Source organism: Tetrao urogallus (genome assembly GCF_951394365.1).
Source record: "Tetrao urogallus genome assembly, chromosome: 3".
Taxonomy (NCBI): Eukaryota; Metazoa; Chordata; class Aves; order Galliformes; family Phasianidae; genus Tetrao; species Tetrao urogallus.
Window position 1 is genome coordinate 88,500,652 of NC_136815.1, and position 23,363 is coordinate 88,524,014.

Here is a 23,363-nt window from a genome sequence, read left to right on the forward strand (position 1 = left end):
AACAAGCAATAGAAACCTGAACCTGATGTTTTCAGCTTACAGTTATGTACGGTACTGGACATACCAATAATTCTAGCAGCTAGAGATTTTATTCACAGCATTTTTCCCCAGTCAGAATCTGTTCACAAGAAATATCATAAAAACCTTAGCTGCATATAGCAGCCCTTTATGATGCTGTTAACATCCCACTAAGGTGGGTTAAGAGATTAACAACTGAACCACAGTTGCCTCTCAGCTGGGGATGTCACCCTCCTAATTCTGTCATTTAAATGGCATGTGTATTTTCCTACTAAACCAGTTCTGTCAAAATGCTCAGTATAACAACAGAGCACTCAAGCAGAGGACAGAAAACCGTGTCAGCGTCTAGAACCATTCACTTTGTCACAGACATTGATAAATCATGGAAGGCAAGTACACTTCACTTTAGTGTTTCACTTACTGTAGCTGCATGAACAATTTATGACATTATAGAACTTGCCTACCAGAAAGGACTTTCATTCTGCAGGAGTCTTGGGTACTTCAGTGCTGAAGTTAAAAGCAACGTCTATGTAAAAATAAAATTGCTCAGAAAAATACGTCCTGAGCAAAATTTTGAATCTCTTCCATTTTGTGTGATTCTTCTGATTTTTGTACAATCGAGAGAGAAGTTCTCTTTTAAATATTTTACTTCAATGCCACCTAGACTTGACCATCTAATCAAGCACTTATTTATCAGTACCACTGAGCCTACCATTTATCCTTTCAATACAAAAAAAACTGAGGGTGCAGAAGTATTTCAGCTTCTTCTAATTCAAACTGGAGACTGTCACTCCCAAGAAATAATAGTAAAAATATGTAGAAACCAAAGTTAAGCAGTTTCACAGTCTATACCAGTTCACTCTCTTTCATTACAATCTCTATATGGAATAAAAGTGATTATAAATAATTTTCTCTATGTGCTTTTAAGTATTGGAAGAAAGAAGAGTTAATAAATAATTGCTTGTGGAAATTGCTTGCAAAGCTCATTTATTTAATATCAAACATTACTTTGAACTGTATTCTTTATGCTGCGTTTCAAGAGAATGGAAGTCAGACTTGTATATTTTATTCCTTACTTTGTTAAGAAGTTCCAGAGGTGCTTTTTTTGTTTGTTTGTTTTTTTGATTTGTGAATAGTGAACGGATACGATCAGCTAACACAATTAGAATGTCAAATTGCAAACCTGACGCTCTGCTGTCTTGTACAGTAAACTTCATTTGTACATCATTGGTGCAAACAAACATTTATATTCTAATTTGGCACTAGGTGTACAGTGAACTCATTTTTGCACACGTAAATAGGTCCACACGATATAAAGCAGTGGATGCTTAACCTCTGTATTGTAATGGTTAGCTAGGGACAAAACACTTAGACAGGAAACTGGGCTCGGGCTTTATTCAGACTCAGCATGCAGAAACACCTTTTTCTGCAATATGCTGTGTGAATGGCCCTGTGTTTTTCCTTTAGGAGCATAATTTGAATAAACAAACAGGTTTATTACAAGCAAATACAGACAAATAAAGACAGTTGAAAAGTATTATGGGAAATACCACAACGCAGCAGCTGTTCTTTGCTAGGGAAGACTTGTTAAAAAATAAGACATCCATTTCTGAGACAATATTTTCTTGGATTTTTTATCTAATTGACACTACAAATAGCTACAGATTCATCAAGCCATATCACAGGGTGGCTGTGGCTTTTTCCTCTGTGGATTTAATTAAACTCAGAGGACAAGGAGATTTCATCTGCCGGAAATAAGCAAAATTAGAAACAAACACCACAGTGGCATTTGATACTTACACTGCCTTTAGATTTTCGAGATGCTGCAATTGGAGGCAGTACGGATGCTTTAGAACTGCAGAAATAAAACATGCCTTAGAGTTCTGCGCACTGTTTCTTCCGTAGGTACTATCAGACTATCACTAAATCAAGCAACACCAAGAAAACTATAGCAACAGGTATCGTTTTATCTACTAATTGCAGAGTTTTGCTAAGAATCACTTATTTCTGCTCACTAGAGTACATTTAAACACATAATCCTTAACTTAGTCCCAAAAAAATGCATTACATTTCACCATAATGCACAGTTAAACCCACTTCTAATCCCTAGGGCAGTGGTCAGTGAGTTAGTGTAGGATAATTAGAACAAGTATAATGAAACATTCCAGCAATTTCAATAAAATTCTGTATCATCAACTGATCAAGACATCTTAAGCAATATTTTCCACTGCCTTTAAATTCATTTGTTTTAAATTTTGTTTCTCATGTTGCTCACTGAAATAAATAAATACAGCAAAGTTTAGATGCATAATGTGGGACAAATGCCCTAAACTCACCTGTGGGACAGGTTTCTATTTATTTCCATTTCTTTCATTGCAATGACTCCCAATTAACTTCACATTTCAAAGATACCAAAAACCCAAGTTCCATCTTACAGAGACCCTGTTTAGGGCTCTATTATGTGATAATGCTGGCTTACAAAAACGACCCAAACATTAAGCACTCTTAAAGGAGTACATTTTCCATAAAGCATTACCATGCAAGCAGACCCTGACAAATGTAGCTACGCATGATCTCATTTAGCTAATAAGTCATAATCTCATTTGTGAATTAGGAAAAAAAATTAAGCCAAGGCAATTTTGTGAAATATGATTGATGGTTTATTTATGAGCCAAAATAATCCCTTGCATTCCCATTTTCTCTTTTATTACAGATTTCTATCTCTACTTTCTTAGACGTTTTCAATAAAATTTTGCATCCATTCAAGCAAATCCATCCATCTTTTATAAATGTTTTATGAATTATAAATTTCTGGCACACGTACAAGAGTGAGAAATATGGAACTTACCCCTGTGGCCTTATTGTAGATTTGCTAAACAGCAGCTCGCCATATGGTAACTTCTTAAACTTTTCTCTACCCGCTGCAACATAAAATTGCCCTTTCTCCAAGTCTGACCCATTCTGAATGTGTTTTCCATCTAAAGTGTAAAGTCTGAAAGAATATGTAAAGTCTTAACATAGGAAACCTCACCATTTTGCAAAATGACATAGATGACAGGTAGACCAATCTCACTTGAAACTGATGAAATATGAAGCACAACAAGAGATAAAATGTTCTCACCATTTCTAACTAAGTGTGAAGAATCTATTACTATTACTTTGGTCGTTAACACCTTCCTCCTGATATCTTGGGTGGGATCTGTTCTATGGGTTGTCCTTGTGCATCTACTGTATGATCTAGATTTGGTGCCTTCTGATTTCCATCTCTTTGGGCCAAATAAAGACGGACTGGGTGGGAAACATTTTCCTAGCAATGATACCATCACAGCAGCTGTGACACAGTGATTCATCTCAGCTGGTGCAAATTTTTATGAGTGCAGCATGCAGGCTCTTGTTCATGGCTGGTGAAAATGCATAGCTAAAAGTGGTGGCTATGCTGAAAAATAGGGTTTTGTAGCTAAGAATCTGCTCTATCAAACGGCGTTATTCTGCTCTGTGTATCTGATGTAATTTCCATGGAAATAAATAGAAGGTATTACTTTCAGAGCATAGTGATACTTACAAACATGACTGCGGGTTTTTGTACCTGATCTTTCACTTTGCTTACGTTTTAATATTAATTAATTTAATATTAATATGCAATGCACAAATATTTTTGTTTAATGTAACTCCCCAAAAGTTACAAGCACCTGGCAGTTTCTAGTTTTATTTTTCATCCAGAAAATGATGACAGTAACAACTGGATGAAACCAAACCAATCACTGAAGAAGAAAGGGGAATTAAAAATGAACTTTTTAACAAGGCAGATATATATGAAACTACTGGAATAAGCAGTATCACACACATACACAATTTTTGTGACACTACTTATGCAGCTTGTTACCCCCTCAACTGGTCCAAACCATTCAAAAACATCCTGGGTTCTCTCATACTTCCCTGGATAATATTATGCAGGAAATGTCCTTGCAGTCATTTCTGCTCACTCTCACTGGGTGATAATCAAAGGCATGAACTGGAGGCTCATGATGAACTTCCATTTTCCCTCAGTCCCAGCCAAAAAGTGGCAGCCAAAACAAAGCAAACATAGGCTGACAAAGTGGACAGTAACTTGAGGAATCATTGTTTTTGAACACCTGCCTGCCTACCAGATACTTGCTGATCAGGTTGCTGTACCCCATCCCCAAGCACAATCTGGCAAGGAGAAAGACTGTTTTCTCATTGTCTTCTCTCTCATATTTCATACTTATATCTGTGTTATGATGATGATGATCAATAATTGTTTTCAAAAGCTACATGTGAAACTATAAAAGTCTTGGCAGCTTTGGATGTCATTTAATGACACGAGGAAGAAAAACTGCCATACGCATAATGCAGGCTCTCGTAACTCCACTTAGCTTTCCTGGAATCAATGGTCTTACAGCAGCTCTGCTAACAGTAACATAATTTCAGTAAGCCCCAACAATTAATATGTAACTTATTAAAGAACAACAATCACTCTACCAGTAGCATTTTAGCATTTTAAGGAAAAAGCAATGAAAACTGGATTCAAATAAGAACAAAAAAGGGAAAACATTAAATAATCCAAAGCACTATATGCTTTATCTTATCTATTATCTTATTTTTAAAAGATTGCAACAGAATACTGAAAAGAATAACAAACACAATACTTCTCAACAGCAATTTTAACTACACACATATGTCTTAGTCTAAGCTGCGAGATATGGTTTAGGAGCTTGTGGTAGCAATGGCAATGAGAAGACTGTTGGACTAGATGATCTTGTAGGTCATTTCCAACCTTGTGATTCTATGATTCTATAACTATATATGCTTTCAAATATATCAGTCAGATTCACCAAGGAGGGATAGGAAGTAACGAGAATAAAAGACAACAGGTTTTTAAAACCTTAATCATCCTAGGAAGTAGAAAAAAATGATTCTGTGAACAGGTGTTATTATGTTCACTTCAGGATTACGATAGCTGAGAATCAGATCCAGAAAGCTGAAAAATGAGGTTAGGTTAACTTTGATGGAAGTAACAGTGGTAAGAAGCCAGATAGCAAACAAAAGACAAGAAGGACAGAGGGGAAAAACAGATGAGAGCTAATATTCAACAGACAGCATTATCTTCATCTTTTATGGTCTGCACCATCTCTGGAAAAGTAATCACAGGAACTGAGTCAGATTATTGCATTTTCACTGATTTGAGAAATATTTTGCAAGCTTAGCCTCAGAAATTGCATAAGAAAGGAAGAATGATTTTCCACCCCTTTCCTATCTGAAGGATAGATTTCTGTAATGTGCTCTGCATGGGGTAACACTGGAACGTCGGTCATTTGCCAGTGCACATCTTTGGCAGCCTGTTTACACAGTAAAGTTGATCATGGAGACCACATATCATTCTGCTCTAAAACCTGCAGCAACAATCAGATCTCGTTCTAGAGAGCTTATTTTACATTTCAAGTTGATTGAAATCAATCTACAGCGTATGCCGGGGATACCGTAACAAGTAGAGCAGTGGAAAATACTGGAATGCCCTGACTCTTTCCTGGAGGCTGAACTGGCTGATTATGAAGCATACCTTTGTCAGAGAACAGGTCTTCAAAGACCAAAGCACCTAAAGCGTTTTCCTTGAAATTGTTTGCCCCAGTGAGTTAAAAGGTGAAGCTGGGGTGGAATAAAAGGCATATTTAAAAGCAGGAATTTCTTTCTCCAAAATTAAAGGTAAAAAAGGACATTCCAGATATTTTGACTGGCTTTACAGAGGTCATTTATGTCATTTTAACACGTTGTTTCATTCTTTATATTAAATACATTGGATTATTATTGTATTATTGCATACCTGCTAATTAAACATTTAGTTGAGAAATAAGAATTGAATAATGTTTAGAGTTTTGGTGTTGTTTGTTTGTTTGTTTTTTCTTTTTAAAAAGCAGTTGAAATTATACAAGAAACTGATCTAGACTAAATGCATTTCCAGGCTTCTAGAATCATAGAAGAGACCTCTAAAGGTAGTTTTCTTATAGAGGAAATTCCTATAAAACAGGCATGATCCATATCTACTTCCAGAGTTTTAAAAACATATGTAAACAGCAGCTGTATCTCACAAATATTCAGCCTCCTGATACCTGTGAACAGCTCCACTTCTGAGGGAAACCTTTGCTGTGACCATTTCAAGAATGTGGTCCCAGTGATTCAGAGTTTTCCTGGGTATAAGGAGTCGCACTACAGGGCTAATAAGGTCTCCATTAGCAATCAGGCTGAAATAAAGCAAAGTAATATAATTTGAAGGGCCATTTAAAGCAAAAATCATCTGAAGTTAAGAAAGGAATTAAAAAATAATATCTCAGCAACTGAAAATTCAACTTACAAAATCGTGTAGGGTTCCTGGAACGGTTTTCGAAACCGTGCTGACACAGTGATTCTACTGTGAGTAACTGGCTTGACCTGCAAGGACAGAGAGAAATAGAAATCACTCAGTCTTCACAATGGGGTAGAGCTTTCCCTGACCACCAACAAGAAGAGTAGAGACCACAATTTGATCCTCTCTGCAATGCAACACTCAGGTTTCTATGATCCACACTTTACTAGCACCAGTTAGAAAGCATTCCCTAAACACACAGGAGCACTTCTGTGTCCCAGGTGTGCCCAATTATTTTCTTGTTCCTACAAGCTGACGAAACCATTAATATTGAGGTAGACTTCTCAGAAGATCCTGGTGTTACTGCATGCAGCCTGATCGCTAGGCCCTTGAGAAAATAAGCAACGTGACAGATGCTAAGGGCTCATGTATGATTCAAAGGATTGCATTTCTGCCAATAGCAGATATCATGGTATCAGCTTGCAAGTCTGGCTTTTAAATTGCTCCCTCAAAGAGTTATTAATATTTGTGGCATCATTTTGAGGCTTTTTTTTTCCAAACAAGGAAGCTGCAAGGAGCTGTAAGATAGGGTCAGCCTGGACAGACATTTAGTATTTTTTCTAAACATGGTCTAAACCAGAACGAAATACAAACTTGTATGGTTTTGCTAAACGTGCCTAAATCAAATTTGTCTCCTGTATGAAAAGGTGGAAATAATATGTTAATACAATATTACATTTGCTAATGTAAGACCATAAAAATCAGCAGATATAAATGAAAAGAGGACTGTGATAATATGGGTATGCTTAAAACACTGGACAGGTTCTTCTGCTTCTCTTCTTTCTCCTATGGAGAAAGGTTGAGGGAATTGGGCTTGTTTAGCTTGGAGAAGGCTCTGGGAGACCTCATAGTGGCCTTCCAGTACTTGAAGGGAGCGTAGAAACAGGAGGAGGAATGGCTAATTAATGAGGGTGGACAGTGATAGGACAAGGGGGAATGGTTTTAAACTGAGACAGGGGAGGTTTAGGTTGGATATTAGGAGGAAGTTTTTCACCCAGAGGGTGGTGAGGCACTGGCACAGGTTGCCCAAGGAGGCTGTGGATGCCCCACCCCTGCAGGCATTCAAGGCCAGGCTGGATGTGGCTCTGGGCAGCCTGGGCTGCTGGTTGGTGACCCTGCACGTAGCAGGGGGTTGGAACTGGATGAGCAGTGTGCTCCTTTGCAACCCAGGCCATTCTGTGATTCTATGATTCTATGCTTGGTGAAGTGCACAGATGACACTGCAGTTTTTGGGAGTTTGGATCAGAGTAGTTTTGATTAAATTAAAAAGAATAAATTAAGCAGGTGCTGAGCCACACTGGTACAAGCTCCTCAAATAGTCCTTTGTCACACTCAGTGTGAATAGTGAGGATAAGCACACTGCAACTGTCCTTGGGGTCCTCACATGCTCTTACACATATATTCAGGCTACCACTGCACGTCAGGAAGAAGAGGGTTAACTAATTTCTCTGGGACTGCTAGGTTCTTTAAGGCACATCTTATACTTGATCAGCTTCAGCAACCAGCAAAAAAACACCCTATCCACCATTCTTCTAGATAAGCTGACTGTCATGCTCATGTTTGGTTTTTTTTTTGGCCACCACAGTCTTCAAGTGACCATCTCATATTGTTTAGAACAACTTCTGTGATTAATGTGAAACTACTTACAGGTATGAAAAGAGCTTTAATTTCTAAAGCAAGCCACAACATTTAAATTTGCAGTGGCAGACATCAATAAAATACCAAGTGCTTAGCTACTATAAATCAGTGCAGTGCCTTTGAAGCATGTAGAGTTATGCAAACTCGATCCAGAGGAAGACTAGATTGGGGATTTAATTGAAGAATACATAAGACTGCTGGTATTTCTCATGTAGGAGGTACCACAACATTGCACTGTCTGGAATAGCCTGACCCCTCTGGCATTACAGTTACACATTAACAAAGATGTGAAGCTTTGTGATTACATTAACAGATGAACATCACAAGACCCCTAAATCCTTCTCTTCCCCATTTGCATCAGCAATTGTGAGCATATTTACATTAGTCAATGTTCTGGCCCCATTATGATTTTATCTTCAAGTTTTGTACATTTTCAGAGGGGTTTACAGGGTCCATCGAAGAGCCTTTTCCACATCCTACTACCAAATGTTTCTGTTTCATAATTTGCCATCAGATACTCATGTCCAACACACAGCAGTAACACAAAACATTTAGAACAGGAAGGAGAAAATATCATCATACTAATTGAAACTTAGAGGGAACTTTAAGCAAGCAAGATAAAACTAATCAAATGGGGATTTGCAATGCAAGAGGAGCCACCTGTGCTTGGAAATGCACCATGGGACCTCTGGCTCTTAAAACAACCAGAATTTTTACCCTCCTATCAAGAATTTCCTCTTTCTTGCAGTGCCCCTTACGATAAGAGTACTCTGGTTCTTTCTCAATTCAGAGAACAGTTACTACCTGCTCATTAATTCAGTGAAGCACCTGGCAGAGCCTGAGAAAAGCAAAACAGCTGAACTCAACACCAGCTGGGCTCTAGGAGCTAAGATCTCTGTGAAAACTTGACTTTCAGAATACTTTCTACAGAGTGTCTCTTAGATCTAAGCATACATCTTCAGGCATAATTCACTGTGGTTGAATTTGTGTTGGTGAATGTTAGCTGCAGCTGAGTGCCTCCTTTGAATATACAGAGCCACTATGCAGCTAAGCATTTAACTGGTGCCATGGTAGAAAAAAGCCCAACAGAATAAAGTATACTTGCTTTATAACATTTTATACAACATTTATAACATGCTAAATATTCACAGAATTTAACAACTATGTACAACACACTTAAGACATCACATAATCTACTTTAAGTACTTACATCTTCCCCTGTTGACTGCTGGCAAAACAAAAGCAAAAACAAAACAATCAGCAGCCAAACTATCCACTCAGGCTTACTGTCATAAATATTTATATTAAAAACAGTTTTTCTATGGAAATCATTTTGAATAAGCGTGCTTACAGAGATATATGTAAATGTGTATATTGTTTATGTGTGTGCACACATTTACACATCAACTTAATACAGTTTTCATAGAAAATTTTCTGTTATACTTACGTTCAGCTGACACTGTGAAAGACTGAAGAACAACTAAAAGAAGTTATCCTTTTTCAAATACTGTAGATGGTCTTGGCACTCAGTAAAAATTCAAGAATACTTGCTGTCCCATGCTTTTAACTCAAAGAAATGCTATATTGAGAAGGCAAGATTAGATGTACAGCACTCCAGGAAAAGTATGGTAATTGAAAACAGCTATTTAGGTAAGGTCTCAGAGCAGCACACACACTTTGGTTTGAAATATAAACCTTAAAAAGACTGTTTTTCATTTCTTCATAAATGAGCATTATAAAGAAAAAAATAATCACTAAAATGGAGATGCAGCAAAATATTATCTATTTCTTCTGGCTCATGTAAAACTATTTGGTTATCCCCATGTGTAATGATTTTTCTTCTACAAATGCTGTGTTATGCTTTTCATATATTCTATTCAAACAGAAGCTGGAAAGTAGGACAGACTTAGAAAACTTCTCATCATTTCTGTTGGGTACTTGGGACTTGAGGAAGGTGTGTGGCACTTCAGAGAATCAATCCTATATCAGAAAAGTATACTGCTCGCTAAATAGTATTTTAATTGTCCTCTAAACTTACCACACTGCATATTTAATTTCTAACAACAAACTGATATTTATGCACTGGAGAATAATATGAAATAGAAATGGGCCATCCTTATCTTGACTTTTCCCTCCAGTGCACATTAAAATGTTGAGACAAGCTAAATACAGATAATTGTCTGGTAGCAATTTCACAGGTGGCCATGAAGGCTTGGGAAAGAGATGGTGTCACTAAATGATTTATTTCCTTTTCTTACCAGAATAGAGCCCTGTCCACTGGGTCAACTTGAGCAACTGCAGGATTTATGGGTTTACAGAATATATGAAGCCAGGCTGGGTGGCAGAAAGACATCAGCCAAGCAACCTTACCTCTCTGAACCAGGTGCTCTGTGCCAGTTTGGTTTATACCTGTTTAACAGTTTGATTTTCTCAATGGTTTTTAACATTATCTTGGGCACTACTAACATTTCACTTATTACTCACGTCACTTTATGAATAACCTTTGGAACTTTTAATATTTCAACACAATGACACATACCAACTTTATCAGCTCATGCAGTGAGCCGTGGCTTTACCAGTTTGTTACAATTGCCTGTTTGTTAATCTATGTGCACAGGAAACAAATGAGAACAAATATTTGCATTCCCTTAGGGTAGAACAGGGGTCAAAAGAACTAAAACCCCATTTATACATACAGTCACCATCCTACGATGTGAAACAAAGGAATGTTCAAGGTTGAGTGATCAAAAGCAAATTAGAAAGATAAAAGTTACTTTTTCTAAGGCTGTTACAACATAGGAAATATCATACCTACTTCATAGGAATGTGACTTTTTGGAACAGGCATTTTAATACATTTTGAGTAAAGATGAGCCAGATTCACAGAGGAGTTTTTGTCAGTACGAAAATGTTTCAGTTATCCTACATCGTAATAAATCTAGATAATTTCCTTTTCCCTGGCCATGTTACACTGCTAGATGGTACACTGGATAGTAAAAACAGCCTTGAGCAAGAGACTAATGACCTTTCTGCTGGCACCTGTACAAATGACTACAAATATTCAAACTCCTATTAACTGGCTGGATTTCCAGGTGTATACAAAGTAGATCACAAAGTCTCAGAGCTTGAGTATTTTCCCTAAATTCATTACACATTTAAACCAGAAAGGAAACTCTGATCTTCATGGCTGACCAGAAGAGCCTGAACCTGTGAGCAGTGACAGCTGAAGAATAAAAATCAACTATAAGATCAGATTTTTCTTCATTTTTAAACAGAGTTAAAAGTTGTTAATGCTTTACAGTAAGAAAATTTAATATCAGCAGCATTAAAAGCTGCAGCACTGGTATCTCTTCCCTTCCTCTCATTTTCATCACAAAAAGAAAAAAGAAAGGACAGTTACCCTACAGAACAAGGCAGTCATCTTAGTTGAGGAAGTGACTAACCTTTGAGTTTCATATCAGATGCAATACAGACCATGAAATCTCCAGTGACATGATCCAATGACCCTACGAGTCTCTGCCTTGCTCCAAAATATACTAAAACCAATCTGTAAGCAGTCCATAATTTAAATAATCAGAACGATACAATTCAGACATACAGAACTGTGCAAACAGTAATTTTTACAGGGCAATTAGAGAAAAAAGACACAGCTATGTTTTAACGGGATATCTAGACAATTCTTCTTCAAATCCTCCTGGTATTAGATTATAAACACTCGGGAAGAGTATCTGTTTTGTACATCTTGTTTTCCTAATTACGTTACCAAGATACTAAATACCAAACAGTGTAATAGAAAGCTTACCTATTAAAGATATTGCTCAGGAGATTCAGGATGTATATCACTTTTTTCTTTTTTTTAACCTTTGCATACCTTTTTTTTTATGTTACCTTTCCCATATTACATCGAGCCTCAGAGAAATTGGAAGTTTCTCACTCAGACTTCTAACAGCAGTAGAAGCAATCAAGCTGTTTATATGTGGACTTACAAAATGGTTCCCTCTTTTCTATTTTATAGTGGCATAGAGTTATGAAGCAGACCTTTATCCACAATTTCTTCTCAGACACGAATATTCTGTGTACAGTAATTTTGGGTACCACAGTTTGTGTTTGTTTGTTTCACAACAACAAAACAAGCAAACAAACAAACACAAAAAACACACTCCCACGAGTACAGATTGTTTTGGTATCAGATGGCTGTAACTTTCACATTCTGAAGCAATTTCTAAGATGGTTATTAAGGAATACTCTCCACAGCATTGGTAACACCCTGTTAACATGGTAACACCATGGTAACATTGGAGTACCATGTCCAGTTCTGGGACCCCCAGTAGAAGAGAGACCTGGGCATACTGGAGAGAGTTCAGAGGAGTCCATCAAAGTAATGAAGGGGTGAGAGCAGCTCAGTTATGAGGAAAGGCTGAGAGAGATGGAACTATTTGGCTGACCAAGAAAAGGCTCAGGGGAGATCTCATTGATGTCTATAAATTCCTGATGGGAGCATGCAAAGAGGATGGCTCTTTCCATCGGTGCCCAGTGCCAAGACAAGAGGCAGGGGGCACAGATCAGAATAGAAGAGGTTCCCTCTGAACACCAGAAAGCCCTTCTGTACTGTGTGGTGATGGAGCACTGGTGCAGGTTGCCCAGAGATGCTGTGGAGTCTTCTCCTTGGAGGCCTTCAGCAGCCACCTGGACATGGAGCTGGGTACCTTTCTCTATCTGTCCCTGCTTGGGCAGGGGTTGAACCAGATGGACCCAGAGATCTCTTCCAACCTCAACCATTCTGTGATTGTTGGATTTCCAGGCACTTCCTAACCCTAAGATTATTGTATCCTGTCCACAGAAAAAGTGAATGAACCACTTCTACTTGACAGCTATAAGTTAAAGCGTATCACAAGTCCATTCACTGAAAACAATGGCAACTTTTTTTCCCATGATTAGACGTACAGTATTTGCCAGATACAATAAATACTAAGTTTGAAATAAGCAATAACTACAAATGCTTATATTTTTCATAAGAATGTACTTGGAAAAATAAAAGAGAGTGCTAAGGACAAGGTACAGCCATCAAAAATATATCAAAATCCCTTGTGAAATTGAGACAATGTTATAAGCTTTCAAAATTCAATTTTTACAGATTCATCCAATTATATCATTGTCCACAGATAAGAGGAGAACCTACTGTAAAAAGGATGAACTTAAAGGATACAGAAGGAACAACTGCTAAAACAATTATTACAAAAAATTTGATTTTAAAATGTTGAGGAACAGGGGGAAATCAGAGAAATGACCGCTCCTTATAATGCTTCAGTAGCAATATATCAGATGCATTTTGAGGCCTATTTCAATGGTAAGTTCTGACCTACCAAGTCTCATGCATTGTATTGTCCATCTCATTTTAATTGGCACTCAACAATCTAGGGAGCCTTTCCTCCTGATCCAGGTTTCCTTGAAGAACAATGCATCTGAGTGACCCAGCCTTTGATCTGCTGAGGACTATGTGTGGCTCACAAGATTCCATAGCTGATGTGCAGCCACTGGAGACCACCAGCAGAAGACACATTCTGCCAGTCACATTCTCAATTACACTAAAGATGGATGTTCTGGATTCTGGGGTTGCATGCAGACGCATATATTGAGGTTATACACGGATTAAAGTTTTGAGGGATCTTAATTGAGCCTTCAAAGACTCATTAGTGAAAAGACTGACTGTTCACAGAATCAGAGTCATGAAAGGACCTCCGGATATCATCAAGTCCAACGCTCCTGATAAAGCAGGTTCCCTGCAGTACATTGCACAGGAAACCATCCAAATGGGTCTTGAATATCTTCAGAGAAGGAGACTTCACAACCTCTCTGGTAAGCCTGTTCTAGTGCTCTGTCACCTCACACAGTGAAGAAGTTCTTCCCCTTGTCTGTATGGAACTTCCTGCGTTGCAGCTTTTGCCCGTTGTCCCTTGCTCTGTGGCTGCACATCACTGAAGAGCCTGGCCCCATCCACTCGATTCCTGATATTAATCTATTTATAAGTTGGTAATGTTAGATATTTATAATACTGTTCCGTTCCTTGAACACACAGCTGCCTCAAAGAGAGAGCTTAAAAGAAATAGCTACCCCCAGAATCTGCAAATCCAAAAGCTCCTCTCATTCATCAGCAGCTTACCCACAAACCATACACAATGACAAGTAAAATTAATCTTCCTGAGAGCACAGGGAGAGAGCATCTAGATCAGAGAGCGTCTAAAGAAATATGAATGCCCACACTGCACATATAATAATTGGAAAATAATATTCAGTACTTTTTAGCAACCAATTATGCTTACAATAAGCAAATGGTAACTATGTTGGTCAGACTTCCTCAAGAGGTTTACTAGATTCCTCAAGCACATCATTTAAAATGTATTTGTACTTGCAGATCACCTTCACTACAAAACAAAACTCTCTTTCAAAACACGAAGCTCAGTTGCCAAAAGAAGCGAAGGACAGATACAGACCTGAGGAATATTTTGTATCAAAGCTTAAGCTTGAGTCAGAATGAAATGTTTGTGGTATTTTCTCTATCAGTAACTAAATAAAAAGTTTTGAGCTGTATTATTACAGCAGGAGGGCACTGCCAGAGGCTTCAAAACAGTCAAGAGCCTGGCTGCCATCTGAGCAGCTCACAGATTTCTCATGTCCCTGGGAAATGTCTCCTTTCATCCTTACTGTTGTCCCTGGTTTAAAGAGGGAGATGTCAGAAATTCAGATTTACTCTGCACCCCACTCTCCCTTCAGATAGTCTAAACTGAGATGGAACGTGACATTTCCGGGGGATTTAGCTTGTTGCAAAAGCCATCAAATGTGAATTACAAACTTTTAAAAAGACTTTTCCTAGGAAGCTTGCTTCAGCCTTCCATGCATGTTAACTACCACAGTGCTACAGGGCAAAAGACATTTTGTCACTTGCTCGTTGAGATAACAGCAAAACAGAAGGGAAAGAATACTGCTATTTCAATGAAAAACTTGAGTCAGGTAAAAATTTACTCATACAGACAATCTGTTTGTCTTCACAACTGATGTTCATTGCCTTATTCATGGTTTGTTCTTCCCTTATGTATGAGCAGTGCTGTGCAAATGAGCCGAGTGGAACACTGTTCTGGTGTCACAGCTGCATGAGAACTATGGAACAGCTGGGGCTGTTCCAAAACTGCTGCACTGCAGCTAATGTTAAATGAAGTATAGTGCAAATGGACAAGGAAGCACTCAGCACCCCTAATAGTGGATGAAGTGAGGTAACAGAGATGTGGTTTGAAAATCCCATCTGCTCTAGCAGCACTCGGCAGTGGATAATTTGTGAAGATGTTCTTGATAATTTCCCAAATGTTATTTATTCAAAGCTTATCTCAGAAATCAGGAAACTGAGAGGATATGCTGATGTAGCCCTTCTTCATTCGTTATCCTCTGCTATCAGTGTTCTATACACAAAGCTTCACACAGAAGTGCAAGATCCTGCACTTCTGGTCATCTTCAGGATGAGGGAATCTTCAGAGAGACCCTTCAAAGGGAACCTTACAGCAGCCTTCCAGTACCTGAAGGGGCCTACAGGAAAGCTGGAGAGGAGCTTTTTATAAGGGCATGTAGTAACAGAATGAGGGGAAATGGCTTTAAACTGGAAGAGGGTAGATTTCAATTAGATTTTAGCAAGAAATTCTATACTGTGAGGGTGGTGAGACACTGGAACAGGCTGCCCAGAAAGGTTGTGAATGCTGCCTCTCTGGAAGCATTCAAGGCCAGGCTGGATGGGGCTTTGAGCAGCCTGGTCTAGAGGGAGGTGTGCCTGCCTATAGCAGGTGGTTGGATCTTAAAGGTCCCTTCCAACCCAAATTATTCTATGAAAAACAGAACTACAAGTTCAAGTCTATAGCTGAGATAGACTGATGACTAAAAGTAGCAATTTCCCATTATCTGAGAGTTTGACTTCCATACTTCAGTCATTTGGAAGTCTTAGACTGGTAGAGAATTAGATTTTAAGAAACCAGATTATAAGAAATTAGATTTTAAGTAGACCAGACATGGATTAAAGAAATCTATCATTGATTTTATAAATTATGTCATTGAAGACAACAGTGAAACCTGATGTGTATCAGTAGAGTGGCTAAGGTCTTTTTTAGTAATGTTTTTAAAGGCTCGACTCTTATCAATGACTGAGTCTCACAGACCAAGACAATTATTTTGCAAGATTGTAACAGTGTTGTTATTTCTGTCATATTTTAACTATTTTTAACACAATGCCTATTTTTAACAGAAAAGCCCTTGAAAATAAAGTGTTACGTGCAGTTGATACACCACAAAAAAAACCTGAAACACAAGCTATCTTGCGTTACTCTACTTACAGTCTTTTGGATATTGACAATACTGGGAGACTCATAACCCACTCACTCATATTTCACCAAAATGGTAAAATCTGCTTCTATAATGAGGCATTTGTGATGTAGACTTTGTTCTGTTTAGGCAGAAAAAAAGGTGTCTTGCCAAACTATTGCAACACTGACCCTTCTTACAGACAATCACATATATTTCTTTAAGGTATTTTAAGGTATTTCTTTAAATAAGATATTGGAATACATAAGGTAAAGAAGATTACTTAATCTATTGTTGCTGATGTTGTTTTTTTTTTTAAATTATTATTTTTCCTGAGGAACACCTTCCTTGGAAGCTCAGGCTCACAGTTACAGACTGTTGTAGAGGAGCCTATTCCTGATAGAGACTTACTATATTCTGTCACTCCCTGAGAGAAGTGAGAAGACAGTTCAGTAAGAAATCAATGCTTTGTATTTTCCACCTATTTTTCTTCCTGAATATAGGTCACAGTATTTATATTGTATCTTGAACAAGATTTCTTTCTTGTTTAATTCCATTTTGACACATTTTCTACTTACATACAAATCTAAAGTAATTGAAATGCTGCCTTCAAAGAACAACATTAAAATGTTTGCAAGAACAGATGTCAAACATTTGGCAGCTTACATAATACAAATAAAGATTTACAGCTGCCTATGAATACACAACATAAGCATGCCTTTATTCCTTTTGCCTTCCTCTTCACTAACCAGATTTGGAAATAAATATCTGTAATTGTTTACTGGAGGAAAACCTACAAAATCCTACTTATCAGGTAGGAAATGTCAAAGTGTGCGGCATACCACCAGAATTCATCCCCTTGCATATAGGCATAGTGATTGCATCCTTAACCATTGACCATGAATTTCCCAAACAGTGTTTCTCTGCCTTCTTTTCTCATCTTCCAAATCCTTGGTAAACAACATAATGTATGTACAGAAATCTGACTGTCTTCAGCACCAGGCCAGGGTCAACGTATTTCTAAAATCTGGTATAGAGAAAGCCACAGAATCACAGAATTGTAGAGTGGGAAGGGACCTCTGGAGATCATCTGGTCCAAGCTCACTGCTAAAGCAGATTTCATAGAGTAGCCTGCACAAAAAAGTGTTCGGGCAGATTATGAATATATCCAGAGGAGACTCAACAGCCTCTGTGGGCAGCTTGTACCAGTGCTCTGTCACTCTCAAATAAGATGTTTCACAGAATCACAGAATGGCCCAGGTAGGAAGGGACCTCAAGGATCATGAATCTCCAACCCCCCTGCCACATGCAGGGCCACCAACCTCCACATTTCATACCAGACCATGTTGCCCAGGGGCCCATTCAGTCTGGCCTTGAACACCTCCAGGGATGGACGGGGCATCCACAGCCTCTCTAAGAAGCTCTTCCAGCAAATCACCACTCTCTCTGTAAAGAATTTCCCCCTGACATCCAACCTAAATCTTCCCTCCCTCAACTTAAAACCATTTCCCTTTGTCCTGCTGCTATCTCCCCTTTCAAAGAGTTGACTCCCCTCCTGTTTGTAGGCTCCCTTTAGGTACTGAAAGGCTGCAATGAGGTCACTCCACAGCCTTCTTTTCTCCAGGCTGAACAAGCCCAGCTCCCTCAGCCTGTCTTTGTAGAGGAGGTGCTCCAGCCCCCTGATCATCTTCGTGGCTCTCCTCTGGACCCTCTCCAACAGCTCCCTTTGCTTCTTGTACTGGGGGCTCCAAACCTGGACACAAAGCTCCAGATGGGGCCTCACAAGGACAGAGTAGAGAGGGGCAATCACCTCCCTGTCCCTGCTGGCCACCCCTCTGCTGATGGAGCCCAGGATTCCATTTGCTTTCTGAGCTGCAAGAGCACCCTGCTGGCCCATGTTAAGTTTTTCATCCGTCAGGATCCCCAGGCCCTTCTCTGCAGGGCTGTTTCTCGTATTCAGATAGAACTTCTTGTGTTCCAGTTTGTTCCCATTGCCCCTTGTCCTGTCTCTGCAGTGCTACTGAAAAAAAGTCTGGCCCCATCATCTTGACATCTGTCCTTTATAAGTTTAGGTTGTATAATAAAGCCAGTGCTAACAGATTCAAGACCATCTCCTCCTGGGGGCAACAATACCAGCAAAGCTCCTGCCTCAATTCTGGATGCACTGCATTCAGGAATAACACAGAACAAAGGCTTTTCTTTCTGTGATTGCTCACCCTTGAGGTTGTGCTCAGAGGAAAACCAGGTTCCTGTGGGACATGAACAGGTGAGAAGGGTGGTAGGCAATCCCCAAGAGCAGGCTTTATCAATAGTCATTGCAGTCTCAAATCTCACAGAAAAAGCATTATTACTGAGACCACATTAACGGCCTATGGTCCAGAGCACTAATGCAAGAGGCCTGACAAATTCCATGTTATAAAAAACAGAGAGAAGCAAAATAAGAGGTGAAGATGATGAAGGATAATCATTTAATATTTCAGTACTAGGGCAAAGAGAACAGGAATTGTCCTGACAAAGATCAGCCTAAAAACATACCCTGATTTTAGCCTGGAGTTATGTGTGAGGCTATCAGCAAGCTTTCCTGCTGCCCCATTCTCTTAGCCCACCAGAACCCTACAATTCAGACCTGACCACAGATTTCTCCATGCATGCATACTTTCAAAGCAGTCCTTCCTACTGAAGTCATTGAAACAACTCACCTTTTGAAAGTTTCACTTTACGGTTCTTGCAGGCTGGAGCTAAAAAATTTTCTCATAATTTGCATATATGTAGAATATATGTATGTAGAATGTATGTAGAATATCTAAAATACTGCCTTTTGAAAGCAAAACCTTTTCGTGGGCTTGTATCAAAGGTTCTTACAAAGCTTCATGGAAAAACATGATTTATTTGGTTGCTGATGCAAAGGCAGCAGAATCAAAAGGAAAACGTAGCACTACTTCTGCTGGCCTTCGTGCTAAAACACAGACACATTTTTGATTTCAAAATGAATGTTTTGAAAAAAAGATGTGCAAACAGAACTTGCTTCCTCAAATCATTTTAGCATAAATCTATTTAGGCATTAAAACTTCAGTTACTGGCCCCCGAAAGTTCATTTCTAGGATTAAATGATTAGGGCCCCAAAATAATGGTGTTATTCATAAGTCCAGATAAAAATCTGTAAAACCTTACCAGGTTTCATTTCATTTTTAGGACTCCTCAAGTAAATCAATAACAGAAAGTTAAACCTAACATGGAGATGGTTTACACTGGTTTTCCTCAAAATGGATGGAAGTGCTCAGATAATGTACAGTGAGCACTGCATACAGAAGTAAAAGAAGCCTCTCTCATCAAACGTGCAACTGCAAATAGAAGGAACAACTTCTGCAAACATTTCTCCAAGTGCTTAGAATTTCTGTTGTATTCAGAATCTTTTAAGGATTGGCAGCAAATTCATCAGCTTTAAAACAAGCCTTAATATGGCAGTCTTGTGGTTGTCCTGCTAATTCTAATATCAGAACTTGGTTAAGAGGCTTCTGTGGAGACAACTGCTTTCTCACCAAGGGACACTTGACGTCAGTCTCAATGCCAATGGCAGTTGCACACAGCAGTGAATGCAATCCACCACAATCTCAGAGACAATCAGAAGCAGTTTTCTCAAGTTATCTTCTTTTCATCCTGGACATGTAAGAATCATTTTCAGCTAGACACTGTTTTACACAAACTATGGTACTGTTCACACGTTTGGGCGTTCAGAAGAAAATTAGCAAGGACTGGTCATAAATCCAATGGTTGGTTGGGTTGTTTTGTTTTTTCATTTTATGTCCAGAAATATTTTTATGTGTTAAAGGTTCAGATGAGTTCAATACTGTTGTCGTAAAGACCTTTCCTCTCTGGAAAAAAATAATATGATCTGTTACAAAGATCACAGCTAAAGTTGAGATTAATTATTTGATTCTGTCTGCCTTGCGACAAGTGAATAGTTTCAGCAAGATTCACAAAGGTTGATCAAAAGAGACTCAGGACTGAAATAAGGAAATGCTGCAGTGAGAAATGGAATTTATGGACAAAAGATACCAGAAAGCTTAGAGAGTGCAAATGTGTGGACATATTACTTGTTTTTATATACAGCTCAGCAACTGAGGTGTATATATACCTTCCTGACTCATCAGTGATTTAATTATTTTTTCCTTACTCGTTTTAATTGATCTATTTTCTTTGTTAAATACCTTAACAACAAGGAGACACAAATAATGGCACAAAAGCAACAGAGCTTTCTCTACAGTGTTCTGGTTAATTGCATGCATAAACAAACTGAGGAACAAAAAAATCCAGCTAAGAGCAAATTTATGTGGTGCTTGTAAATCAAACCTCTGACCTCCTGTTTAATTTGATCTTCCTGTTGACTATGAACAAAAAAAGAAAAAAAAGGAAAATTGCAAGCTAAGATGGCTTACAAAGATAAAATAATTTATAAAATGCATGTATTGTATTTCACTGCCTCTGAATAAGATGTGTCAAAATATCACAGCAAATATCACTGTGGCAATACACCTTTTCTGAAGGGCTTCTAGCACAAGGTGTCTCAAGACATCTGCTATAGAGATCATTAAATTGCTAGAAACTTGGCAAGACAGAAGAAATGGAAACATTTGTGAGCTGATGCTTCTTGTCAGGCAAAAGCTGAAATTCAAGTGTTGTGGATCACTGCTATCCATATACAGAATTAAAAAGTAAAATACAGAGCCACATGCCTCAAAAACTCACATGTTCAGTTTTTGGAAGCCTGCAGTTGTTTTAATAGTGTAACTGTTCAAAAGAAAAAGGTGAATATGGAAGACACTGGGCTAGAACTCATTAGAAGTTTGCAATTGTCACTGGCAGTGACTGGAAAAAGCATTTCAACTCAGTGTGATTTTTCAAACCAAAAAGTCTCTTTTCTAGAGAAAATATAATGTTTGGAAGAAAATTTTCTTGTCCAAAATTCTGGAAGTTCACATCTTATTCTGATTGAAGACCAGTAATGATACTATGCAATTTTCTTTCCTGATAGTTTAGGAGTGGATACGGCAGTTCAGAAAGCAGGATGGAAGACCATCAGTTCAGTTCACCACGTTCAGAGCAATCAGAGTCATTAACATTGAAATATTATGTTCAGAATCCTGGATAAGCGCACTGTTTCTGAACATAATAAATACATATTAAAAACTCAGACATGTCACTAAAAACTAAACTGTAAACTGCAGGTTTACTTCTGAAATGTTTCAGACAACCTACCTCATTGTTGACTTCAGCAGGCTTTTTCTTCGTTTCCCCTATGTCCAAATAGCTGTGGAAGAAAATCAGCACCAATCATTCACAGATGCATCTAACTTACAGAAGACAGATATTTCACACTTTTATTTACCATGCCTCAAAGTAATAGAAATAGTAACTAAGTCAAGATTTTAATGAAGGAGCATTAATATAAATCTACAAGCTAGCCCCCCGGGTGAATGCAAAATGTAAGGCAGAACTATTCATCTAACTTCAAGTCAAGTTAGTCATCTCACTACAGACCATCAATAACCAACTTGTTGGAAAGATGGATAAATAATAACATGAATAAATATCAGCACAGTATTAGTTTAGCAGAGTTTTCTAGGTTACCCTCTTGCCTCCTAGTTTCTCACAATAAATTCTGACACGTTTAAAGTCTCTCCACACTCAAGTTTAACCAGTGCTAATTTAAAAGGCTCTACATAACTTGAGTTTCAACTGGTCTCAGACACACCTGGAAACATTTTATCCTGACTTATCATGACACAGTAAGAGCATCTTCACAATTATTAATAAACAAAATCCAAGGACAAAACAAATCCACAAACATTCCAACATCACTGCACTCTGCTGCAGTATTCCCTGCTGCATTATCACAAAAGCATCAATTAAAACACACAGTGGTAGCCTAGCCATATGTTGCCTTTTCAAAGAAAAGGAATTAAATAAGTCTCCAAGCAGGTGTAACCCTTAAACTGGTTGAACAATTACCCAGGCACCCAGACTGCACCAGCTCCAGTCCAGCACTGCAAAAGCCTCATGAGCTGGCCTTTTCTCATGAATGCAGCTCACAGGAGCTGCAGGACCTCACGTTGTTTCTAGCTCCCAGTGCTGTTGCTGCTGTAGAATGAGACACTCCAGAATAATGTATTTCAAGATGTTACAATTCCAGGCTTGGAATGGCAGAAGTTCACATGCTAAAGGTGAAAGTATTAAGCTAATCACTGAAGATAGGGAAGAAAGATTCGGATCTCGTTATTAGGCATCTGTGGAGTAACAGATGTGCCACTTGAAGCTGAGTGCTGACACTTCCAGCTCCTGCTTTCCTTGGTTACTTTCACACCTGCACACAGCTGCCCCACAAGTCTTTATTTCAAAGTTCAGCCCTGCTTAGTCTATTGTGACAATGAATTAAGCCAGCAAGCATCACCGCAAAGGAAAAAATAAACAGTTAAAAATTTACATAGTTCTTGCTGCTGTAAGACCAGAGTCAGATCCCTTACGACAAAAGTTTTGTCTCCCACAGCTGCAACTGCTTTATCTTTGCCCACGAGACAAACACAAACGTGCTCTGTTCTCTAATTCTCTCAGTTTCTTCCAGAACATCCTTTCCAATTGACTCCCCTCTCCTCTGACCTGCCTGGCTAAGCAGTCCCTCTAATTACCCTTCTGTCTACAACCTAGTTAAGAACCAAACCCCTCCAGCCTGCCTTAAATATGCTTGTAAAACCACTGCCTACTTTTACAGCACTATATCAACACATAACAGTAGTGAACAAGGAAATGGAATGGTCATCCAGACCATCCTTCCCACAGGAAGCACAGCATACTCTCAAGGGATATATATACAGCACAGCCTGCTTTTACTGAGTGCTTTAGGTCACCTTTTCTGGAAGTATTCTCTTAGTTGACCTCAAATATTTAGGTATCCTGTT

The 23,363-nt window shown here is 38.6% G+C and overlaps 1 protein-coding gene across 1 annotated transcript in view; it reads right to left on the reverse strand.

Annotated features, from left to right (window-relative positions):
* The window catches only part of DCDC2 (doublecortin domain containing 2), a gene marked incomplete at both ends in the record, with an annotated part of 50,527 nt that overhangs the window by 25,554 nt on the left and 1,610 nt on the right, over positions 1-23,363 (reverse strand). Inside the window, 6 exons of the mRNA XM_079533508.1 lie at positions 1,819-1,873; positions 2,867-3,010; positions 6,144-6,275; positions 6,386-6,462; positions 9,285-9,302; positions 21,667-21,718. Of these exons, the coding sequence (XP_079389634.1) occupies positions 1,819-1,873; positions 2,867-3,010; positions 6,144-6,275; positions 6,386-6,462; positions 9,285-9,302; positions 21,667-21,718 (478 nt within the window). The remainder of the gene's footprint in view (positions 1-1,818; positions 1,874-2,866; positions 3,011-6,143; positions 6,276-6,385; positions 6,463-9,284; positions 9,303-21,666; positions 21,719-23,363) is intronic.